Source organism: Leopardus geoffroyi, chromosome A2, assembly GCF_018350155.1.
Source record: "Leopardus geoffroyi isolate Oge1 chromosome A2, O.geoffroyi_Oge1_pat1.0, whole genome shotgun sequence".
Lineage (NCBI taxonomy): Eukaryota > Metazoa > Chordata > Mammalia > Carnivora > Felidae > Leopardus > Leopardus geoffroyi.
This window is the reverse complement of record NC_059331.1, coordinates 154683326-154707168: the sequence shown is the minus strand read 5'-3', so window position 1 is coordinate 154707168 and position 23843 is coordinate 154683326. Positions and strand designations below refer to the sequence as shown.

General features: G+C 52.8%; 1 protein-coding gene and 2 long non-coding RNA genes across 3 annotated transcripts; 2 read left to right on the top strand and 1 right to left on the bottom strand.

The window, feature by feature from the left end:
* Positions 1 to 3450: 3450 nt before the first annotated feature.
* On the bottom strand, positions 3451 to 16450 carry CLEC2L (C-type lectin domain family 2 member L). The gene is made up of 5 exons (XM_045495851.1): positions 15965 to 16450; positions 7482 to 7556; positions 7093 to 7259; positions 6048 to 6148; positions 3451 to 4099 (listed from the first exon to the last, which is right to left on the bottom strand). Exons 1-5 carry the CDS (start codon positions 16152 to 16154, stop codon positions 3988 to 3990), a joined length of 645 nt encoding a protein of 214 aa, XP_045351807.1. The 5' UTR covers positions 16155 to 16450; the 3' UTR covers positions 3451 to 3987.
* LOC123606948 lies at positions 5821 to 7180 on the top strand. The gene is made up of 2 exons (XR_006716578.1): positions 5821 to 5933; positions 6664 to 7180. It is a non-coding gene; the product is annotated as an uncharacterized LOC123606948 (long non-coding RNA).
* On the top strand, positions 10710 to 20831 carry LOC123606947. The gene is made up of 2 exons (XR_006716577.1): positions 10710 to 10793; positions 20118 to 20831. It is a non-coding gene; the product is annotated as an uncharacterized LOC123606947 (long non-coding RNA).
* The last annotated feature ends 3012 nt before the right edge of the window (positions 20832 to 23843 follow it).

Sequence of the window (23843 nt, the reverse complement as noted above, 5' to 3'; positions counted from 1 at the left end):
CTCGAGCCTCAGTTTTCTTATCTGCAAAATGGGGATGATACTACATGTGACAAAGACTGGCTCCATATTCCCCAAAGCCGTTTCTTCTTCTTACTGAGCACACAGCTAGAGTATATCTCCTAGCACGCTTTGCAGATATATATGACCAGAGCTGGACCCTTAAAAAACTGTCACACATTTATCCACAGTCTCTTCCCTCAATTTCTGGCTAGATACGGAAGATCCAGTGAAGGACTCTGAGGGCCTGGGGAACGGTGGGGCCACCAGGTGGAGGAAGCCCAGGGTGCTGAATGACTGGGTGGCCTCCTAATACAACCACACCGGACAAAATCACAAAAGAGCAAGAAATAAGTGTTTCTCTTATATTTAAGACTCTGAAATTGGGGTTGTTTTTATTATAGCAATTAACCTATCCCATCTAATTCAGACATTGGTTCCTGGAAGTGAGGTACTCCTAAAACATCTGAACAACAATACATGGGGGCACCCAGGTGGCTCAGTCGGTTAAGCGTCCAACTTCGGCTCGGGTCGTGATCTCACAGTCTTGAGTTCAAGCCCCGTGTAGGGCTCTGTGCTGACAGCTCGGAGCCTGGAGCCTGCTTCGGATTCTGTGTCTCCCTCTCTCTCAGACCCTCCCCCGCTCCCACTCTGTGTGTGTGTCTCCCTCTCCCAAAATGAATAAACATTAAAAAAAAAATTTTTTTTTTTAACAAGAATACATGGCATTGGCTTAGCAGCTGGACAGAGAAATAAGGAAATTGATTTCAGGATCTGGAAAAGTGACAGCCCATGCTATGCTTTCATAAAACAGTGGATAATCATGCAGAAATTCTAAGTAGTCTACAAAAAAATCGACCGGAGCTAACAGGTCAACCTGGCCAGATTATAGGATAAAAGGTCAATGTACAAGAATCGATTCTGCTTCTTTATACTAGCAACAAACCGTTGGAATGTGACAATTTTTTTAAAAAAAAATTATAGTAGCATGAAAAATAAAAATACTTGAGGATAAGTTTTTTTTTAATGTGTGCAAAAACTCCACCCTTAAAATTTGTAACAGGTTGCTGAGATTTGACAAAAAACTTTTAAAAGTTGAGAGAGCTACACTGCTGATTAGAATAGTCAAATTATTAAAATGGCACAGCCCTTCAAATTGATTTACAGATTCAATGCAATTAACAATTGTTAATTACAAAACAATTAACAATTGTTTTGTTAACAATTGACAAAAATAAAACAACAGCAAACAACAAACTAGAGCATTAGAGCCCCACGTGATAACATCAAACAGCCTTACTTGGAGTCCTGGAAGGAGAAAAGAAGGGTGGGGCAAGAGAAATATGTAAAGAGGTAAAGGTGAAGAAGTCTCCAAAACTGATTCCAAGACATCAACTTGCAGAATCGAGAATCTCAGTGTGTACGAGCGTACAGCCAGTCTGCAATCCTCAGCCTTCCACAGCTGTCTGCTGCCTGCCACATAGGTGGCCTCCCCAGGGCCCTGTCGAGCGGGGCTGGGTTCGAATCCTGCCTGCACCGCCTCCTAGCTGTGTGATGTGGAGCCAGCCCCTTAACCTCTCTGTTCCTCATCTGTAAGCATGGGCAGATGATAATGCAGGCCTTGCAGGGACGACCAAGCAGACACCAGATGACCTGGCAGCACAACGCCACACGCTTAAAATGGCCTCCCTGTCGTCCTCCAGCGTCGCAGAGGTCATCTGCGGAGGGTCCGGTGTGCAGGCTCAGCCTTCTGCGGGGGGCCCTGCCCGCTCCTTGGGCTCACCGAGGATGGGACTGGGGTTTGGGCTCAAATCCGCTCAGGGCACAGCAGCCCAGGCTCCAAGCTAAGCACTCTCTCAACTCCAGGGGGGGTCGCCTTGGCAAGGAAAAATCTTCGCAAGGGGCTAAGTAAGGTGGTCCCTGCTCCAGCGACGGTGGGGGTTGGGGTGGGGAATCCAGCACCGGCGGGGTGTCCGCCCTCGGTGCTGCCCCCTGTGGCCGCCAAGAGCACAGCACCCGGCCCTGCAGCCCGGCAACCGGGTCCGCTCAGCCACATGGGAGACCGAGGTGCTTCGCCCGGGTATAAGCTTTGGAAGGATTGCCTACGTTTCTGAAGTTTGGCCGTGCTCCCTTCCCAGCCCTCTCCAGTGCCTGGTTGTCTGCAGGTGAGAGCACAGCCCGGAAGCCCCGGCCAGGCGCTACCACGCCTCGGGACCCCGGGATCCTGCCACACGCAGTCTGGCCACCTGCGTCAGCCTTTCCTCCTTTCCTGCCTTGGGCATTTCTGTGAGAATTAAATGACGTACCACCGGCAAGGCTTTTGAGCCTCACGTCTTTGAGGGGAAGAGATTGTGCATGACTGAGAATAGGGGGAAGTGAGACTCCCCCCTCGGTCCCCCAAAGTAGTCCCCGCGGCAGCCGACCGTTGCCTCGGTGCTCAGCCCCGCAACACGTTTCCCCACCGGGGCTGAGAAGGTGCCGGGCTTCCTGCCACCCCGCCCAGGCGCCACCACTGCCCTGAATCCCTATCACCTCTTAATAGTACGCTTGGGTTCCTCACTGGCTTCCCACTAAAAACAAAATGTGAACTCTCAAAATGCCCATATTTTACTAGATATCTGGAAAGCACGCAGAAAGTTCAACACCACTAAGTTGACAGCTTTGTCTGAAAATGGACAGTAGAAGGGCTGAGCAGAACACAGCAGGACCTGGTTTCGCTCTGAGCTATTTTCTGAAAATGGGCCAGGACCCACATTCACATGGGCCACTCCCGGGCAGGCCAGCCCTCTCAGCCAGCCCGGGGCCCTGAGAGGAGGCCGGGGAGGCCGGGCTCCACTGTGTGTGCTGGGGGCCGGGCGCCCTTGGAGCCTCTGCAGGCCCAGCGGAACTGCCAGGCCCCTGCTGCCTCCCCAGGCAGACCAAGGGGGACAGGAAGGGGCCTCGGGGCCTTCCCAAACTCTTACCCGCCCAACATGAACGTCATCTTTTCTGCACGGCTAATCCTCCCGCTCATGTCACCCCCCTCCTCCCCTAAGGCAGGATAAGCCATCCCTCAACTGTGTTCCAGAACGTTCTGGTGCTTCCCAAGCTGTTGCCTCTGCTCTCTGCGTGCTCCTTGGGGGATAAAGCTGTTGCTCCCCATGCCCGGCGTGGTGTCCGGCACGCAGTAGGTGTGATGTGAATAGAAGTTTGTCACACTGAGTGGAACAGTAATGAGGGAGCCAGATGGATACCCCCCTCCGACAGCTAAGAATAACTCGGTAGCTTAGCAAAATTAAAGGGTGCCCTGAGGCCACAGAATGTGCTTTTCGTCCTCAGTTCCCACACGCTGCCACCTGCCACACCAGATCAAGTGCATCTTGGTGGTGCCTTCCCGCAGACAGGAACCCAGAAACGTGTCCCTCTGCTCCTCCCCCAAGCCGTGACCCTGGAACAAACAGCGGCAGATTTCTCTGGACGCCAGTCATCTCTTTATTCCATCAGTGACCAACACCACAGCACCACAGACGCAGCAGGGGCCTGCCTGAGAGCCCCGGGCGAGGCAAACAGGGCGGATGGAGGGGGCCCGGTAAGGGGAAGGCCTCCCTCCCGGCCTCCCCAGCACCCCGGAGAAATGACTGTAATGCACTCTGTGACGGTGCCGGAGGAAGTATTCCAGGTCTGGGCCAGGGAGGGATTTGTTGGGGTGGCTAAGGGTGGACTCTGAACTTGAGAAGGGACCGTGTGCAGACGTGTGCGTGCATGCGTGCGTGTGCATGTGTGTGTGTGTGTGTGTGTGTGTTTGGGGGACGCCTACACTACTGAGCACGTGGGATTGGACGGCTGAACCACAGGACCTGCCTGGGGCCAAGGAAGCCAGGAACCAGGGCTGTGGGACCTGAATGGGGGCCAGAGCGCAGGCCACCCTCCTCACTGCTTCGCCTTGGAGAGCAGCCTGGGGCGGGCAGGTCTCGGCTCCTGGCTGGAGAGCTGCCTCTGGCCTGACCCACCTCATGTGTAGGCCATCTTGCTGCACACCCAGGGCCGGGTCATAAGACACTCCGTCGACACCAGCCTGGTGGGCTCCACGAAGACGCACTCTCCCAGGCCCGAGATCGGGAATCTGGGGCCAGAAGACAAGAGAGCAGGCAGTTAGAACCTGGCACGCACAGCCTGTCACTGCATGGCCCCGGAGGCCCTGTGACCTGTCCCTTCCCTCCGGAGCCACCTTCTAGTGCTTTGGGCCCCAAAAGAACTTTCTCGTGCAGCCTCTCATTGTTTCCCTACTGTGTCCACCACGGCTCCAGGCACGCTGGGGATGTCCGCAGACATCTGAACACAACTGCACTTTCCTGTCCTTCCAGAGTTAGCTCGCTCATCCGTCCCGTGAGCCAGTATCCGGTTCAGGACCACCCTCTGCCCCTGCTCCCCAAAGCACCTGCCTACACCATGGGCACCGCCTGTCACAGCTCGTGGGGCCTGTGTCTGTCCCCGCCAGCCCCCCAGGCAGTCAGCTCCTGAACAGCGGGCTCCATGCCTCCCTCATCTCGGCTCCCCTGCAGCACACGGTGTCCAGCACAGGAAGAGCTGAGCAGAGATGAGCTGAATTAAACTAGCTCACAGGGGTGGACCTGATTAACCCCAGCGTTTGATACCCAGGCTGTGTTGCCCACAAATTCACTGACATCATCGGTGGACGTGGGGGTTGGGGGTCCTTTCTACCTCAAATCATTCCTGTGAATTTCAGTATTGTTTCTTAACCTCATTGGTCACCCTGATCCGAGTTCCCTGCCAAGGCTGGAGCCAGGGTCTCACAAGAGAGGACACCAGAATGACCTCAAGAGAGAGTGCCAGGCAGGACCACCTCAGTGCCAGAGAAACGTGGCCTAACGGCCCTTTGGTTGACAGGTGGTCGGCACACTGGGAACCCCAGCCTCCGGGGCTCTCCCAGCTTCTGAGAACAGGAAGCTCCCAGATGAGGGGAGAAAGGGGCAGAAAATGCAAGACTTCTCAGCAGCTCTAAGGATAGGCCTGGGGTGAAGGCAGAAGACCTTCAGAAGAGAGAAATCTTCAGAAAGAGAGAAAAAGGAAGAGACAATGAGGACAAAAAGGGGTGCAGAATGAAGGGCAAGGGAGCCCCAGGGAACGGAGGGAAGGAGCTGATGAGCTGCTCGCCCCCTAGAGGCTACCAGCGACTGATGCAGCCCCCAGCCAGTTTCGAATGGGAAGGCCATGGTGGAGCGCTGGGGGTCAGTCCTCCCGCCTCTCCTGCCTTGGGGTCCCTCCTGCATCATCATCACCATCATCAGGTGAGCAGCCTGGTCTCTCGGGTCTGGGCTAGAAGCTGAGGTTCTTATTCCCCTGTACGCACTCCCCTGTGTTTCCCCAAGCCTGGACTGCCCCCCACCACTATCATCACCCCCCCACTGCCACAGACATACACCCCCCCACCGCCCACGACCACTGCCACCGGCACCCCACAAACCAGTCCCTGAGACGGCACACCTGCCACCCCATCACACACTCCCATCCACACCACTTGGGTCGCACAAGGGACACCACCACTGCACACGCCCCCAGTACCCTCACGAGATGTTTTCTCTAAGACCATGCGCACAGCGCCCAGGGCTCGGAGCCCCCCCTCTTCCATGATAACAATGTTTAAGCAGCACACAGCTGCCCGGAACGGAGGCCCCATCTCCGGCAGCTGTGGTCACGTGGCTAAGTTCTGGCCAATGCAGAGGAACATCCGGGGCCTGTCTTCCCCTTCCTCGGAGCCACCCTGAGCCACGCAGACCGGCCGCTACACGGACGGGGAGCCCCAAGATGGAAAAAGCCTGGCGGCGAAAAGCTACGATGGCTACATTACAGCAGAGCCGCCAAAGCAGGCTGCACAGGAGAGGACAGGGAAGTAAAGCCGTTATCGTTTTCTCTGTCACACGCCGCTGAACCTGGAGGTTAGTAGCTCTAGCCGGCCCAGACCCAGGGGTCTCTCTCTGGGGGGTTGTGTCCAGGGAGCTAGGCCTTCCCCAGTCCAAGCTCAGGGGCCAGAAGATGAAGCCTCAGCTCACGTGTCCGGGTCAAACGGGTCCCCGTTGACCCAGTGGAATTCGTCCCCCACTCTGCGCAGGCCAATCCAGGGCTCCCTCCGCGTGAACTTGAACATAAACTCCTGTACCAAGGAAAGAGGGAAACCTGAGTCATATGAGGTCTCCTGGCTGTTCAGACATGCCAAGACTAATCTCGGCTGAGAAGGCCGGCTCCCAGGACGCACAGACACTGAAAGGGGGTCCCTCACTGCATCCCGAAAGTAAGGAGCTGGGGTCACAGAGTGCCCTGCGCTCCCACTGACCTCCGTCCCAGCACTGGCCCGCACTAGCCTTGGGGCCCGGAGCGTGCCTGCTGAACCGGGAAGCCTGGAACAAAGTTCATCTGAGCTCAGATTCTTCGGGGCACCTGGGTGGCTCGGTTGGTTAAGTGTCAACTTTAGCTCAGGTCATAATTTCGCAGTTTGTGAGTTCGAGCCCTGCTTCAGGCTCTGTGCTGACAGCTCAGAGCCTGGAGGCTGCTTCAGATTCTGTCTCTCTCTCTCTCTCTCTGTCTCTGCCCCTCCCCTGCCTGTGCTCCCTCTCTCCCTTTCTCTGTCTCTCAAAAATAAACATTAAAAAATATATATTTATAAAAAAGAAGTGATTTTTAGATTATCCGCTATTTTGGATTGCCACACCACTGTTACCCTCAAAATGCAAAACGGACCACAGACTCACTAATTGCATTTCTGTCACATTTATACCGATAAAACTGTTGTGGGCGTTAAGTGAGAGCTCATGCCCTGATGTGGACTCGTAGATGCCAGCGTGTTCTTCATCCACAAGTGCCCTGGTAACTTGTAATTCTCACGCTTGGCAAAACTGAGTTGAGCTCGGCAAACCGGCCTTGGATTGAAACCATCGGCCTTCGCGACAGCCCCAGAAACGGGAGCCACTCGGGCTCCCGCCCCGTGGGGCCCACCAGCACACCCCAGGCTGGGTGCCTTCTGGAAACACGCCACGGGGGACGCCACATCCCAGGAGTGTGGTCCTCCCCGAAGGTCCCCCCCCCCGGCCCAGGGCTCACCAGCTCCTTCTGGCTCTGAATCACAGCCAGCACAGCATCGTGAGTATGGCAGTGCTGCCTGCCCGTGTTCCAGTCTCTCGGCTCCTCAGAAAAGAAGTAGCATTTCCTTCCGTAGAGCAGCCAGTCCTCTGGGCAGGGCGCTTCGCACTTGATACAGCCCTTGGAAGCTGCCGGAAGACCGAGAGGACTCAGTGTCCGCCAGCACGCCTGGCCCCTGCCTGGGCCTAAAGGATCCCCAAATCCCTCCCCCCCACCCCCCCCCGCCTGACTTGGGTGCCCTCCAGTGATGACTCAGGTGGCTCCCCACCTGACAAGGGGTGTATATAGATATATATAGATATAGGCATCTCTGTATACACTTGCATAAATGCTCTGACATGCATGCTCACCCAAGATGCTCATCACCACCAGGATAGCGAACAGAAGGACTGCGATGGCCCCCAGCAGGAGACGTGTGGTGGTGTCTGAGAAGAAAAGAAAGTGGTTCAATACCCAGCCGCCCACCCCACCGCCAATCCCCATCACCAGCCCCAAGTCCTCATAGTGAGAAAATCTGGCCTGAGCCCGGCAATCTGTGTTTTTTGTGTTTTTTTGTTTTTGAGAGAGAGAGAGAGAGAGAGCATGAGAGAGGGAGGGGCAGAGGGAGAGGGAGAGAGAGAATCCAAAGCAGGCTCGGCATGGAGCCCAATGCAGGGTTCGAACTCATGAACCAATGAGATCATGACCTGAGCTGAAATCAAGAGGCTGATGCTTGACTGACTGAGCCACCCAGGCACCCCCCCTCCGTGTGATTCAGATGCATGCTGAAGTCTGAGAGCCTGTGTTCTGGAACACAGTTCTGAATCTGTGACACTGCCCTCTCCCGGCTTAAAAGCCCTCCTTCCAAGGCTCTGCACTTGACCGTCTTCTGTGATTGTTAGGCTTTCCAGTCCTCACCTCCTGCTGCTTCTCTGCCTGGTCCCCGGTTTTGGCCACATGGACTCCTTGAAACAACCCAACCCGTCCTCACAGCCCTGGGGCTGGGTCTCTGCCCTCAGAGCTCTCCTCCTCCACTGCTACCTCTGGAAATCCTGCCCATGTCTATACCTGCCATCCTCTTCACAACACCTCTGCCTTCTCCCCTTTTAATTATTTTTTCTATCACTGAAAATTTTTATTTTATCTTTAAGGGAAGAACCCTTTGAGACTTTAGACAGCCTATTAAAGTTCTTCTTACTGTCAGAACATAGACATCACATAAAAGTTGCCATTTTAACCACTAAGTGTACAATGAATGGCGTTAATTACATCCATGATGTTGGGCAACAATCCCCACTGTCTTTTTAGTTTTACAAATAAACTTTCTCGTCACCCAAACAGAAACTCCATTCTGATTAAGCATCCATTCCCTGCTCCCACCTCCCCCTGCCAGCCCCTGATAATCTCGAAATCTACTTTCTGTCTCCACAAATTTGCCTAGTCTAGATACTTCATATAAGTGGAATCATACAATATTTGTCTTTTTGTGTCTGACTTATTTCACTTCAAGGTCCATCCACATTGCAGCATGTGCCAGAACGCCATTCCTTTTTATGGCTGCGTAATATCCCGTTGTGCAAATACATATATATGTTATATGTGTATATATGGTTGTTGTTATTTACCCATTCATCTGTTGATCGACACTTGGTGGGGGGGGGGGGGGACACGAACACCCAACCCATAACAATGTTCTTGAAGAAGCATCCCCCAAACCCTTCTGAGCTTCTCTAATCTAATTTTGCCTTCTAAGCCCCCCTGCCACCCTGGAATCTCCCTTTACCAGCAGCCTGAGGATCTCTCTGCCTCCCTCAGGTACTGGCTCTCCTGCACTTTCTGTCCCACACCTTCTTTTTTCTTGGTTTACTCCCTTGTTTGGGTGGAGCACATCTTCCAATAGAGAAAGGACAGAGCAGGACCACCACACCACACAACCACCAGCGGTAAACCATCACACCGTGTCCTATGGTGAATGCTCCCCCCTGGAGCTGTGAAGTCAGAGGCCTGAGTACTGCAGGTTGGACAGAATTCTCCTGCAGAATGTCGAAGGCATCAATTAACTGTCTTCTAGCTCCAGTGTTGCTCTCGAAGAGTCTAGAGCCATTCTCACCCATGATCCTCTTCATATCAGTTGCTTTCCAAGGGTGCTGCCTGGCTCAGTTGGAAGAGCCTGCCCCTCTTGATCTTGGGCTCGTGAGCTGGAGCCCTACGTTGGGTGTCGAGATCACTTCAATAAATAAATAAACTTAAAAAAAGAATAATATCAATTGTTATCCGCCCCCTGCCGGAAGCTTTTAGGATCTTTTCTTTATCCCTCGGTCTTCTAAAATTTCATCATGCATGCCATGCCCTAGTTTGGGTCCATTTGCGTCCACTAAAGTAGGCAATCAATGGGCCCTCTCCGTCTGGAAGCTCATGTCCTTTGGTTTCAGGAAATTTTCTTTAATTATATCATCAATGGTTTCCTCTTGTCCATTTTCTCTGTCCTCTTTCTGGAAGTCATATTCTGCAGATGTTGGACCACCTGAACTGGTCCTCTGAGTTTCTTTTTCTTTTTTCCCCCCTTATCAACTATCTTTTTGCCTTTTTTGCTCTATTTCCCAGGAGATTTTTCTCAACGTTATCTTCCTGCTCTCCTGACTTTTCCATTTCTGCAAGTATTTTTAATTTTCAGGGTGGTTTTTTTGTTTTGCTATGGTCTGCTCCTGTTCTCTGAAGACCCATTCTCAAAGCATCCTGTTTTTAATGGTGCCATATTTGCTCTGATCTCTTTGAGGATATTGCTAATAGTTTTTTGGAGGGGGAGAAAAAGAGGAGAGGTGGACAGAAAGCTTAGTTCTCCTTGGATTGTCTGGGTTTCTTCCAAATTGCTTTTTTTTTTTCCTGTTCATTTGTTTTGGTCTCTAGTTTCCAAGTCAGAGAGTTTCCTCGGATGTCTGGAATTCCTTGGTTATTTGTTCCTGATTAATGCAGGAGGAAAGAGTCCATTGGGGCCTCTGAAGCTGGGAAAAGGCTTATTAACTGTGGGGTCCCAGCGGAGTGACCAGGTGGGGCTCTCTGAATGCCCCAGGTTTTTCCTCTTGGGTGGGCCAGAATTCCCGGAGAAGTCTCTTCTGTTTCCCTCCCAGGCAGAGAGGCTGGGAGACCATGCTAAGTATTCAGTATGTAAATGTCCGCTTACCTGCTTGCTCCCAAATGTACTGCTGTCTCAAGACCCTCCCTAAGACAGCCTCAGACTCCTGCCAGCGCTGGGAAGATGCTGGACAGCTGGCAAAGAGGCTCTGGGGAACTAAATCATTTCTAAAATGTTCGACCGGCTCTCCCGTTTCAGCTCCATCTTCCCTCGCTGCCGTGATGACCGGTGTCCCCATCTCCATACTCTGGGGTTCCTGCATGTGACTCAGGCCATTCCTCTGTCCAGCCGGTGGAATCAGCTGGCATTCATCATTGACCCTTAGCTCCCAGTTGTGTTGCTATTGTCTTCTCTCCTTCTCTCATTGTCCTTCTGGCCTTTTAAAAATCCCTTTACCAATGTGTTAGTGGGCTTCTGGAAGGAAAGAGGATAACTGTGTGCATTGAGTTTGCCATCTTTACCTACGGGTGCAGCTGGCATTCTGGAATCCTCCCTATGAGCAAGTTCTCTGCTGGCAAGTGGCCAGGAGCCTAGGGGCAAGCGGCTGCAGGTGCGAGCAGAGACTCACGTGTGCCCTCCGGGGCTGGGCTCTTTCTGCACCTTCTCTGTTGTCCTCAACAGCAGCTTGTCATAGGGCTGATCCCCCCTGAGCTGCCTGGTAACTGCCTGTGGCAAGTGCCCTGTATGTATCCTTCCTCTCCCTTCTCTACTCGCCCGTCTAGGCCGATACACGCTGGCACCATAACGCTTTGTGCCCTGAAGATAAGAGCATAGCATCTTAAACCACTTTGGTAGGTTCAAATCCCAGCTCTGCCGCTTTCTAGATGATTTAGTAACTTCGCGGCAAAGTTACTTAGCTTCTATTTTTACTTCATTTTCTCCACCTTTAAAATGAGGTCATAGTAGTATCTGCCTCCTAAAATTTTGTGAGAAATCATTATTCAGTGCTTAGCAGGTGTCTGGCTTAGAAAGCTCTACTTCAATGTTAGCAATCACCATGGTGATGACGATGACGATGATGATGAGCCCACAGGCTCCTTTAGGGAAAAGCCCGTGCTTTACTCACCTTTGCATTCCCTACATAGGGTACAGAGCACCCGCCAGTACTCAAAAACCTGGGGGGGACTTAGCTACACTGAGTGACAATGTCCTTAGTCAGCCTTAAACTCTGCTGAGTTTGTAGGAAAGGCCACATGGATGTACAGCTGCTCTCTGGGGGTGGGGATGTGCACGTGCATCTCTGATGTCGCAGAACCAGGGAGCCTCTTGGGACTTTCACAGGGATAACTGCTCTGGACGTTGCACTGTGGACAGAAAAGACCCTCTAGGGAGTCCCGACTCCTTGCTCACTACTGCTGTCACAGAGGACGGCTGTGGGGCTGGACAATCCAAAACAACGCTGTATTCGTTTCCTAGGGTTGGGGTGACAAAACACCACAAACCACATGGCTTAAAACTCCGCAAATTTATTTGTCTCGCTTCTGCGGACGTGAAGTCCACGATCAAGGTGCCAGCAGGGACACACTTGCTCCGAAAGCTAGGGGAGTCCTTGCTCTCTTCGTCCTGGCTTCTGAGGGTTTGCTGGTGACCTTCCTCACCCCGGGTTTGCAGCCCTTCATTCCAGGCTCTGCCTTCTTCATCACATGAACTTTCTCCCTGTGTGTCTCTTGTCTTCCTGTGACCGTGGTCTTATAAGAACACCAGTCATATTGGATTAGAAACCCACCCACTCCAGAACGGGCAGCCTGGGGGGCTTAGTCAGTTGGGCGTCGAACTTCAGCTCAGGTCATGATCTCACATTTGTGGGTTCAAGCCCCGCATCGGGCTCTGTGCTGACAGCTCGGAGCCTGGAGCCTGCTTCGGATTCTGCGTCTCCCTCTCTCTCTGCCCCTCCCCTGCTTGTGCTCTCTCTCTGCCCCTCCTCTGCTCACACTGTCTCTCAAAAATAAATAGACGTTGAAAAAAATCTTTAAAAAATACAGTAAAAAAAAAAAACAACAATTCAAGCCATAACAAATGTCTAACTCAATCATTCCTTCTATGCAATACTCCACAACAGATGGAGTTTGAGGGTGCCGTTTATTTGTGTTTATAAATATATATGAATTAGCCTCATGTTAGAAGGAACCGCTGAAAATATGGCTCCAACCCAGAAGATGCCCCATCACCCTCACACCCACAGCCCAAGAGACTCACCGCTGACCTCTCTCTAAGTTGTCAGGGCCACAGTCTGGCAAGCATAGTCTTGACTGTTCAAAACTATCAAATGCAGAGTTTGGTAATTTTTAAAATTTTAAAAGGCTTGGCTAAATGCATGTGTGTGGTTTTGACCAAGAAGTTGTGGGTTTATGTCTAATCAAGAAACTTTCAACATTAAAAATTCAGAATCGGTGAGCTCTGAAAAATCTATAGCCTGTGATGTGCAGAATCGCCCGTCCCCTCCCGTACCCCCAGGCTACTCGCTCTTCCCCAATCCCACCCCCACGGCCAGAAATATCCCCATCTCCTGTCACCCCCAGTCTTTCTAGAACCCAGGCCTCGGCAGCACGCTGGGTCACCTTTCCTGGCTGCTCCCCGTGGCCAGGGCATGGACAGAAAGGTTAACAGCCACAGGGAGAGAAGGCTTGCTCAGGACAACTTCTGTCTGGCTTTCTATTTATAAAGCTAATTGTTCATCTAAGGAAAGTCGAGAAGTCGTGAGCTCTAATTCTGGTTTAAATTTAAGAAGTCCTCAATTTCACTTAACCTGTGAGGAGGAAAAAAAGGTCCGTGCGGGAGGTAGCAGCGTTGTCTGGAGAGTCTGGGCCAGAGAGCTACACGCATCACAAACACAACTCAGTTCTTCCCGATTAGCCTCATGAAGCCCGAGAACTCTCAGGTCCGAGGCCCTCCTGGCAAACACACGTTAGCAAACAATTAGCAAACAACTTGTGTTCTTGGGCAAGACGCTTAGCCTGTCCCAGTGGGCTTGCTCATCTGCAAAATAGGTAACAATACTCAGCAGCCCCTGAAGGGTGTGTGTGTGGGGGGGGGGGGGGGTATTAAATGGGACAGTGTCATGAAAGCCTCTGGCCCGGGGTGGGGCACACAGTAGGTGCTTGAGAAATGCCTGGCACTTGGTACCAAAGGAGCACAGCCCCGCCCCGACCGTTCGGCTTGGTCAAGTCAAAAAGTCTCTCACTTGTCTCAAGACAGGTACTGGGTGGGCAGACCCCTCATCCCATCACAGGCGTTTTCTCAGTGTCAGCTGACGGCTCATTCCATGGACTTCAGCGGGGGGCAGGGAGCAGACTCAAGGTAGGCAATTGCGCTCCCCCATCATGGGCGCAGGTTTGAAAGTTTGAAAACGGCCAGCCCATGGTGGTGGAAGGATCTGGCTTGGGTTTACCTGACTTTGAGTTCTTTGTACCTCACCAAGCTGCCTCAGCCCCCGTCCTGTGATTTCTGCCCGCACAGCAATACCCTGGAGAGACCAGGCCTGGTCCCTGAGTTCCCCTCTTCTGACAGGAGATGGGGGTGCCAAGGGAGCACCCAGCAGGCTCTCAGAGCACCGGGGGGCCCTGGACTCAGACCCCAGATACTACAATTCCTGCAGAAGAAGTCCATAGGCCACAGATGCTGGGCCTCCAAGGACATCACGGGTGGGGCTGCTTCTGGGGGGACCAGGGGGAGAACCAGAGGTGGCATGAGATGAGACTCAGAGCCAGGCAAGGACCGGCAAGACAAGGCTGGACTGCAAGAGACACTAAGTACAGATCAGCGAGCTTCTTCTCGGGTAGAAGAGTCCGTGTCCCAAGAGAGCAACCGGGCCTGGGCCTTATTCAGCCTAACCGCAGATGGTCAGCCCAGCCCCGGTTGGGAGCAGAAAGCAGGATGGTCAAAGTCAGGGCCGGGGGTAAAATAGGAACCAGCAAGCCAGAGGCATTGAATGCGGCCACATCACCCCTGAAGCGGCCCTGACCATCAGGGGGCTGGAGTTGGGCTAGGGCAGACCCTGCAGGAATGCCTATGAATGAATGAATGAAGACTCACAGGCAAAAGGAGTGAGCAACTTCCAGACATAACTTGGGCGGGAGGGATGCGGGGATCACAGGCAAATCTGACAATGCCCGACAGAGAAAGCGGTTTGCCCACCTTTTTTCAACTCTACTCTTCCCCGCCTGCGATGGCTCTTCTATTCTGTGACCCAACTTCTTTGCTTCCTTTGTCCCAAATCACCACCCAGGCATCTGACCGTCCCTCCCTCCAGAGTTTGCATAGCCCCTCCCCCACACAGGCAGCCCAGACCCCCAGCCCACCGGCCTCTGGGCCAAGAGCTGATACCGCAGCCCCCACCTCTCCCGCCTCGTCAAGGTACCTGCCCTGGCAAGCGCTGGCCAGGTCTCGCCCCCGACCACCACCCCACCTTCCTCACTGACCTGGTCTTGGCCTGACCCCTCTTGATCGCCACCACGTTTCCAAGGGCAAATCCACTGTCTCATTCTACGCTTAACTCTCCACAGTTTCTTCAGAACAAAGTCCAATGCCTGGGTGACCATTCACAGTCTGGACCCTCCAGATCCATCTCTTCCCATCCCTTCCCCTCCATTCTGTTACTCTGGAGTTCAGTTTGCCACAGGGACAAGCTGGTTCTGGCCACCTGGCCCCTGAACTGTCACTCCTCGAGCCTGGAGCACCCTGCCTTCTCTCCACTCCAAGAAGGCTTCCTTTTCTTTTTTTTCTTTTCATTTTTATGCTTATTTATTAATTTTTGAGAGGGAGAAAGAGAGAGAGGGAGAAGGGTAGACGGAGAGAGAGAGAGAGAGAGAGAGAGAGAGAGAGAGAGAATCCCAAGCAGGCTCCGCGCTGTCACTGCAGAGCTTGATGCTGGGCTCGAACCCACCAACTGTGAGATCATGATCTGAGTCCCTGACAAGAGCCCCCCAGGTGCCCCACAAGTCTTCCTTTAATATTCTGCCCCCAAGGGTTAGGTGACCCAGGTTCTGGGCTTCCCTAGTTAATGCTGCCCAGATTCTCAGCCTTTGGACTGGGGGCGTCAGGAATATCCAGAAGTCCAGAGGGCCAGCCCTCTCCCTTGACAAGTCTAGCATCTCCCACACCACACACCCCCTGGGGCCACAAAGTTTCCCCAATGAGCTCATGAACTTGAATTCTATTTTCCACTTGGTTACTGCCCCTTGGCTGACCAGGGTCACTCCCTGAGCCCATTTGACTGGAAGAGGAAGGTGGCACGCATGACCTTGCCAGGAAGAGCCTGAGGCGTATTCTCCACCTCTCTCCTTCCTATGTGGCCCCGTCACCGCCAGCGCCCCCTCCCTTTCCCACAGCGCAGGGGCACCTTCCCCGGCGTCTACAGCTTTTGTCACTTTGCCCAAAACATTTCCACCACTACAGATCGAAGCCACCCTCTCAACGTGCACATCAGGTGAGGGCCGGTCAGGAACCGTCCCCCTTCATTCTGGAGGAAATTGGGGCTCAGAGCATGAAACCCGCTCCCAAGGTCAAAGAGTGGGTCAGCTGCCTAGGTAGGGTCAACGCTGTAACTGTAGGTGGTCCTTAGCTACGGTCCTCCCCAACTCCGCCATGTGGCATCTGACTGCCCTGAAATCAATCCTCCCGGCGCTCCCGCCCTCCCTCCGGGAGCTCGGCCAAGGTGACTCTGATCCGCCTCCCGGGTCCCGGGTCCCGGGCCGGGGGGACGGAGGGCCGCTCGGCGCTTACCCTCCAAGGCCGCCTTCCAGCTGGTGCTGCCCTCATAGCCCGACCCCGATCGCCGCAGCAGCCCCTCGGGTCCGCGGCCCTCCGCCTCCGCCGGCGAGCGCGGCCTGGGCGCTGCGGGGGCGGGCGCGGGGCGGGCGGCGGGGGGCGGCGGCGGCCGGGTCCGCGCGGGGGGCTCCCGGGCCGGCTCCATGCCCGGCGCTCCGCCGCGCCGCGCCCGCGCTCCTGCGCCGGGGTGCGGGGCCCAGCCCGACGCGCACTCGGCGCTCCGCGCGCCTTGCGGGCCCCCCAGGCCGGCCTCGGGTGGACGAGGGCCGCGGTTGGCGCAGGCCGGGGCTCAGCCCGGCTCCCCGCGCCGGACCCCCGTGCCCGATCGCCGCCGCCTCCGCCAGCCGTGCGCGCCGCGCCTGCCCTGGCCGAGCCGCAGCCTCCGCGCACAGCCGGGGCACGGGGAGGAGCGGGTGGAGGCAGGCGGTAGCGGGGCTGGCGGGGTGGCGCCTGGGGGGTGGGGGTGGGGACGGGGAGGGGACGGGGAGGGAGGAGGCGCCGAGGAGCAGGGACAGCCCCACAGCCCCGGGCCCCGCCGGCCACCCGCTCCCGTGGCAGGATGCCAGATGCTGCAGAGAGAGGAGCGCGGATCCTGGAGCCGGGAGACCTGTCCTCTAATCCGGGGCATGCACCTCCCAGCCTCCCGCCTGTCCTCTGTGAAATGGGAATAAAGTTTACAGGGATGACGAGGTGAGATTCCAGGAAGATGAGGGGCTTTCCTCTGGGCTGTCGTGGAGTCAGGGCAGAGGGGTGAGGCCGCCACTTGGCCCAGACTCTTGACACTGGAGAGAGAGACGGGAGGACCAAGGTCTGAGGGGACAAGTGGAGGAACATTTCAGATTCAGGTCACACTGGTGAACCTCCACGAAGTGCTGGGGACTCTTACATATGTGCGCTGACAACATCCTCGGCTTCGGTTGCAAATCGCAAGTCAACAGCATTTCTGAAGGCTGCACCCTGCGAGCGCGGGCTGGGTGGGTTCTCTGACTCCCAGGCCGGGCCTTCCTCCATGGCCTTCACTCAGCCTGTACCCCCTACCTGGCTGCCCCAGGGTCACCTGAGCCTCTAGCTCTGAACCTCCCTCTCCAATCCCAGTCCCGCATCTGTTTCCTATCTCATTAATGGTCCCTCACTCTCATTTCCTCCTGTATTTCCATGGGGATGAGGGCTTACCCTACATATAAATTTGTAGGTTTCTCGGCTTATTCTTTTGGATTGGACTTCAGAAATCAGATTGCCTTCCCACCACACTACACCCAGAAGTCAACCAAATCACCTAAGATCTGCAATCAGAATGCACGTTACCATGAGACACCAGGGAGGTCTTCCCTCTCGGCAGAAAGAAGGCTAGGAACACATCACTTACAATCATTTCACTTTACACAAGTGAATAAAGTGAAAAATTGTAAAACCACCCAAAAAGAAGAAAAACTAAGTATTGGTAGCAGAACATATTTTATTTCGTGGTTGCATTTTGGCAGAATCCCCTTCACAGAGTCTATTCTTGGCTGTCAACAATCAAATTCTCATTGCCAAGTGCATGTGAGTGTTGCTGTATGATTCACAACTCCGATTGCAGCCAAGGGTCTGCAAGGTCCTTCTTCCTTGGGTTCAGGAAAGCGAGAGGGATGGGGGCGGGGCCAGGCATCTTTCTGTTAAAGAAATGCTTCTCGGGGCGCCTGGGTGGCGCAGTTGGGTAAGCGTCCGACTTCAGCCAGGTCACGATCTCGCGGTCCGGGAGTTCGAGCCCCGCGTCAGGCTCTGGGCTGATGGCTCAGAGCCTGGAGCCTGTTTCCGATTCTGTGTCTCCCTCTCTCTCTGCCCCTCCCCCGTTCATGCTCTGTCTCTCTCTGTCCCAAAAATAAATAAACGTTGAAAAAAAAATTAAAAAAAAAAAAAAGAAATGCTTCTCTGCTGGGGCAGAGCCTCCCCTCCATCAGGTGTTTCTCTCTGGACCATGGCTCATCTTGCTGGAACAAGTCTTCCCAGGAGGAAAGGACCACTCCTTCGTCCTGCCCTTTTTTTACCAACAGGTTCCCAGTGATGTGTGTGATTCATCTTCTATCAGCCCCTTCTCAGGCCAGGTGACAACCCGGAAACTTTTCCATCCTCAGCCTAGCCCGAATATGCAGCCCATGTTTGCACACCCAACTAGAGCACACAAATAGAACATTCGGAGTGGAAATAGGGGGGATCATCAAACGTCTTTGGCCAAGAGATGTTCCAGCCCCAGAGCCAGGTGTGAGACACGCTGTCAATGATACTGTGGCCCAGGAAATGAGCATGAGCTTGGTTAGTTCCCCGGCACACGCACTTCAAAAGATGATCGTGGTGAAGGAATCTTTGAAGGAGTGAATCATTTTGCACAGCCAGGGGGTTCCCTAAGCTGCTCCAAAGATTGTCCTCAGGAAGGGAGAGAGTCCATAAGAGTTAAAGAATGTGACAGTGACGATAAGGGTGGGCATGGCGGTAGCTTGTAAATCCCCACATTACCATTTCTGCACCTGGGATCAAGGCACAGCCTGCTTGTCATTGGTGCGGCAGGGCTGGAGATGTCCGTGTGGGTTAACCAACACCAGCCTTCGTGAGTCACACGCCAGTGTCTCTGATAACACAATTCCCTTAGGATTTCAGGGGCTTGTAGGCTGTTTGCTTCCCAGTGCACGGGAAGGGTCACAAAGCCATCTACTGCCCAAGTCACAGTCCTTTCCCTGTCCCTTACTGACTTCTCTTTCCTTAACGGTTTGAATAAAGTCCTGGCCATGACTGGCATTGCCCCGATGTGACATGTGACAAGTGGTATTGCCAGAGTCACATGTCCATCGCTGAATCAATCCTTGCAGTAGGGTCCAGGACATATGTCCAAGCCCGAAGATGGGGTCAGGGTCATCCCCCCACCCCCACCCCTCACCACCGCGCATCGCAGGATTGCCGTGAGGAAGAAATGATTCCCCAAAGCAAATGCAGGTTACTATTCCCGGAAGAAAGAGGAAAGGCTGCTGGCAAGAAAAGACAACAAATATATGCCATATATTTGGAATAATATGCAGCTGTTTAAAAAGAACAAGGTAAATCCGCATATACTGATTTGGAACAGTCTCCAAGATAAATCAAGCTAGAAGAAAGCAGGGTCACCTGGATGGCTCAGTCAAGCGTCCAGCTGTTGATTTCAGCTCAGGTCATAATCTCACGGTTTGTGGGACGGAGCCCCCAGTTGGGCTCTGAGCTGACAGTGCGGAGCCTGCTTGGGATTCTCTCTCTTCCTCTCTCTCTCTGCCCCTCCCCTGCTTGCAAACTCATGCTCTTTCTCTCTCTCTCTCCAAATAAATAAGCTTTTAAAAAAAGTTAGGAGAAAGCAATATGCAGAAGGGTTTGTATGGTGTGAACTCATGTGTGTCTACTAAGATGTGTGTGTGTGCTTCTATGAAGATTTTTGCAAGAATACCCAAGAAACCAAGTTCATGGGTGTTTATCTCCACATAGTGAAACTGGATATGGAGGGCAGAAGTAAGACTCTTTTTGTTTGTTTTCTATCCTTCTGAATGTTTAACTGAGTACCTGCGCATTTTCCTTAAACATCACCTTTAGGTTGTATTCAGAGCATCTATGTTAGAATTTTTGCCTCATAGCTACTGGGGAAGATTACTGGGTGCACATAATTGGTGACGTGGCTGAGATTTTGGTTGCGAGGCAATTGGCCTGGGATAGCAATCCTCAAGGCCACAGACCAGGGACTGGGCAAAACAGAGCTGTCATGTGCCTTGGTCAGGAGCAGAGGCTGGGGAGACCTTCAGGAGAGGGGGGCAGAGGGCTTGGCTCTCTGGGGCCTTGAGCCTTGGCTCAGGGCTGGGGACTTAACTCCTTTTCAGAAACAGAGTGGGCCTGCATTTGGGGTTCAAAGGGTCTTTGGGGGGATCCGAGGACTATTGGGGCCCTTTTTTGGTGCCCTGCCCCCAAGGATGCCCAGAAGTGCTTGATTTTGCTGTGGCCATTTACGCCACTCACCAGTATTAGGGTGATGAACGTTTACGTGTAGCTAATACTAGAAACATTCTGCAAATCACCAAGACATGTCAGATCAACTCCGTGGTATTGTTTCTGAGTCCAGGGACAGTGTCTGCCCCTGGGTTAAATCTTCTTCAGGTGCCACACGGGCGGTCAGGCCCCCCTGCTCACAACTGTGCCAAATGAGGGACCTAAGAGACAACGCTGACTCACCAGCCAGGAACTGCCGGCCATTTCACAGACACTCCTTTTCCCATGATACGTGAAAATCAAGTCGACAAGAATCAAAAAATTCCCCCTTTAACAAATTCATTCAACAATTATCGAGTACCAACTACGTGCTGGGTTCCATGCCGGGTGCTGGGAATACGGAAGTTGACGGTGTATCGGGTGGACAGCATACCCAGTCCTGCACCAGTGGGTGGAAGCCGAGCCTCTCCACGGTCTACCTTTCTCTTTAGAAGTTTCTGAGTGAGAGACCACCCGGCCTCATGCACCACAAGGGGGAGTGCCCCGGTACCCGCCCTGACGGCATGGAGACAGCTATGTTTAGCATTTCCTGATGGAACCGAAATCTGCAGTCAAGAAAAGCTGGTCCTGGCCAAAACATTGACTTTTGGATGAGAACGATGTCTTCAATAATAATCCTGCCAAAACCACTGCCTCATGCATTAGCCCTCTCCCTAGAGGGTGACAGGAACCAGTAAGTGACAGAAAACTCAACTTGTACAGACTGGGGGAAAAAAAATCAACTCTGATTTTGTTTTTGTTTTTGTTTTCTGTAAGGACAAAAATAAATGCATATTTTACTACCAAAGTAAGACCTAGGCTGTTCTCATGCAAACATATACATTTTTTTTTTAATTTTTTTTTTCAACGTTTATTTATTTTTGGGACAGAGAGAGACAGAGCATGAACGGGGGAGGGGCAGAGAGAGGGGGAAACACAGAATCGGAAACAGGCTCCAGGCTCTGAGCCATCAGCCCAGAGCCTGACGCAGGGCTCGAACTCACGGACTGTGAGATCGTGACCTGGCTGAAGTCGGACGCTTAACCGACTGCACCACCCAGGCGCCCCAACATATACATTTTTAAAATAACTCTTCTCCCAGGGGGCACCTGGGTGGCTCAGTCAGTTGAACATCCGACTCTCAATTTCAGCTCAGGTCGTGATCTCACCATTCCTGACTTTGAGCCTTGAGTCAGGCTCTGCACTGACAGCACGGAGCCTGCTTGGGATTTTCTCTCTCCCTATCTCTCTGCCCCTCCCCCACATGCACACACGTATTCCCCCGCCCCGCCCCCCACCTTTTTTAAATAAATAAATAAAGGGCGTTCTGTTGGTTAAGCGTCCAACTTTGGGCTCAGGTCATGATCTCACCATTGGTGAATTCAAGCCCCACACGGCTGACAGCTCAGAGCCTGGAGCCTGTTTGGGGTTCTGTGTCCCTCTCTCTGGCCCTCCCCCGCTCACACTCTGTCTCTCTCTCTCTCTCAAAAATAAATAAACATTAAAAATAAACAAACATTTGGGGCGCCTGGGTGGCTCAGTCGGTTAAGCGGCCGACTTCAGCTCAGGTCATGATCTCGCGGTCCGTGAGTTCGAGCCCCGCGGCGGGCTCTGTGCTGACAGCTCAGAGCCTGGAGCCTGTTTCAGATTCTGTGTCTCCCTCTCTCTGACCCTCCCCCGTTCATGCTCTGTCTCTTTCTTTCTCAAAAAAAAATAAATAAACGTTAAAATAAATAAATAAATAAATAAATAAATAAACAAACATTAAAAAAAAAGATATTAAAAAGGAAATGTTCCAGTTTCCTCATTAGGACAAGAAATGAGCAGGACACGGTTCCTGAGTCGGTGTCTCCCTGATGCCACTGACATGAAGGTGAGAAAAATTTCAATGTCAGCATCAGGATTAGTCATGAACTGCACACATCAGTAGATCCCACGTGAGGCTGGATCACACAGAGCGAGATAAACTAGTGCCCCCAAAACGAGTTTGGGTATCAGCCCCTGTGTTCACACAACGGGGACCGATCCCCTGCCTGTTTAGGCAATAAGCTGGGGGTCAGTTCCTCACTTATTCTTAAACTCACCCAGTAAATATTTGCTGTCTAAACTTCTTCTTAAATAAACGTAATACAATCTAACACAGTAAGACTCTGGGTAAGTCTTAGTGAGTCTGAGTAAGTCTTCGTGTTTGCATTTTGTGAATAACCAAAGGCCCACGGTAACCAGTCATGTGCGGTTTTTCAGACAATGGTGTGGAAGAATATTCAATCTAGTGGGCAGGCCTGGCCAGCTAGCCAGCTATCACTGCATTTTGCTGTTGTCCCTACATTGCTGAATATTCAGCAAAGTTCCAGAAGTGATAGGAAAGGAAAGAACACAACTGTTTGAAAGGGAAGAGCAGACAAGGAGGGGCGCCTGGGTGGCTCAGTCGGTTGAGTGTCTGACTTCAGCTCAGGTCATGATCTCATGGTTCATGGGTTCAAGCCCCATGTTGGGCTCTGTGCTGATAGCTCAGAACCTGGAGCCTGCTTCAGATTCTCTGCCCATGCTCTGTCTCTCTCTCCTTCGAAAATAAATAAACATTAAAAAAAAAAATTTAAAAAACAGACAAGGAAAGGGTAGTTAACTTATAGAATGAGAATAAGCACAGGACCAACTCTGTGTTCCTGGACTAAGATTTTTTTTTTTTTTAAGGGGCAACACAGAAGCTAAATAAACATTCCCATATTCCAGGGTTTCTCAACTTCTGCACTGTTGACCTTTTGATCTGGATGATTCTTTGTCCCGGCGGGCTGTCCTGTGCATTGTAGGATGTTCAGCACCATCCCTGGTGTCTATCCACTAGATGTCACGAGCAACCCCACGCAGTTATGACCATCGTTAATGTCTCTTGAACTATTGCCATTTTTTAAAAAAAAATTTTTTAACGTTTATTTATTTTTGAGAGACAGAGACAGAGTGCGAGTGGGGGAGGGGCAGAGAGAGAGGGAGACACAGAATCTGAATCAGGTTCCAGGCTCTGAGCTGTCAGCACAGAGCCCGACGCGGGGCTCGAACTCACAAACCGTGAGATCATGACCTGAGCCGAAGTCGGACACTTAACCGACTGAGCCACCCAGGCGCCCCGAACTATTGCCATTTTTGAACTTTGGGAGATTCAAGAAGCTCTTGGGAAGTATCTCTCCTGAAGACCAAGCAGCCGCCATGGGCTCTGACCCCAGTCACAGGAACCAATTAATTGGGACTTTTGGTGGTTATTATTTGTTGTTTTCTCTCATCCAGACCCGCAGCCTGAATTCAGCTACCATGGGGCAGAGTGAGTGGTTAATATGGAAGGGAAGCGGACCAGAGGTCCTCAGAGGACCAGAAGCCCCGCAAACAAGTAAACCTATAACTTGGTTTCTGGAGCAGAAGGTTGTGGTTTCAGGGAACCCTTCCAGAAAACTGGTAACTCTGGGGCTGTCCTGCCAGGAGGGAGATTAAGGGAGAAACCCCAGGTGAGGGGGCTAGTTTGGAGAATTGTAGGCAACGTCACGCACTGCCCAAGTGCACCTGCTCCTGGAGTGCATGCTACAGCGGCGGGAGAGGGAGAGAAGACAATAAGCTATCAAGGTGGGGAGCCACTCTGGTTTTTCGAGGAAACTGTTCTTGCAGTTGACGCTCAACTCCCACCCTGGGTGGTCTTGAGTCCCGGGTCGACGCCTCAAGGGCCCCTGCTCGGCCGGGTGCGGCTCTCTCCCCCTCTGGGGCTCACGTCCCAGCCCCAGAGCCACTGCCTCACCAAAATCCCGCAGGGGTCGCTGAACGGGAGGGGAGGGGC

Bases quoted from the DNA above. Each gene is read 5' to 3' on its own strand.
- CLEC2L (XM_045495851.1), bottom strand. From the start codon at position 16,154: ATGGAGCCGGCCCGGGAGCCCCCCGCGCGGACCCGGCCGCCGCCGCCC. The intron at 7,260-7,481 runs GTGAGCATGCAT...GTCTTCCGGCAG, and splicing joins GGTGGTGATGAGCATCTTGG to CTTCCAAGGGCTGTATCAAG. The intron at 6,149-7,092 runs GTGAGCCCTGGG...TCCTTGGTACAG, and splicing joins TTCAGAGCCAGAAGGAGCTG to GAGTTTATGTTCAAGTTCAC.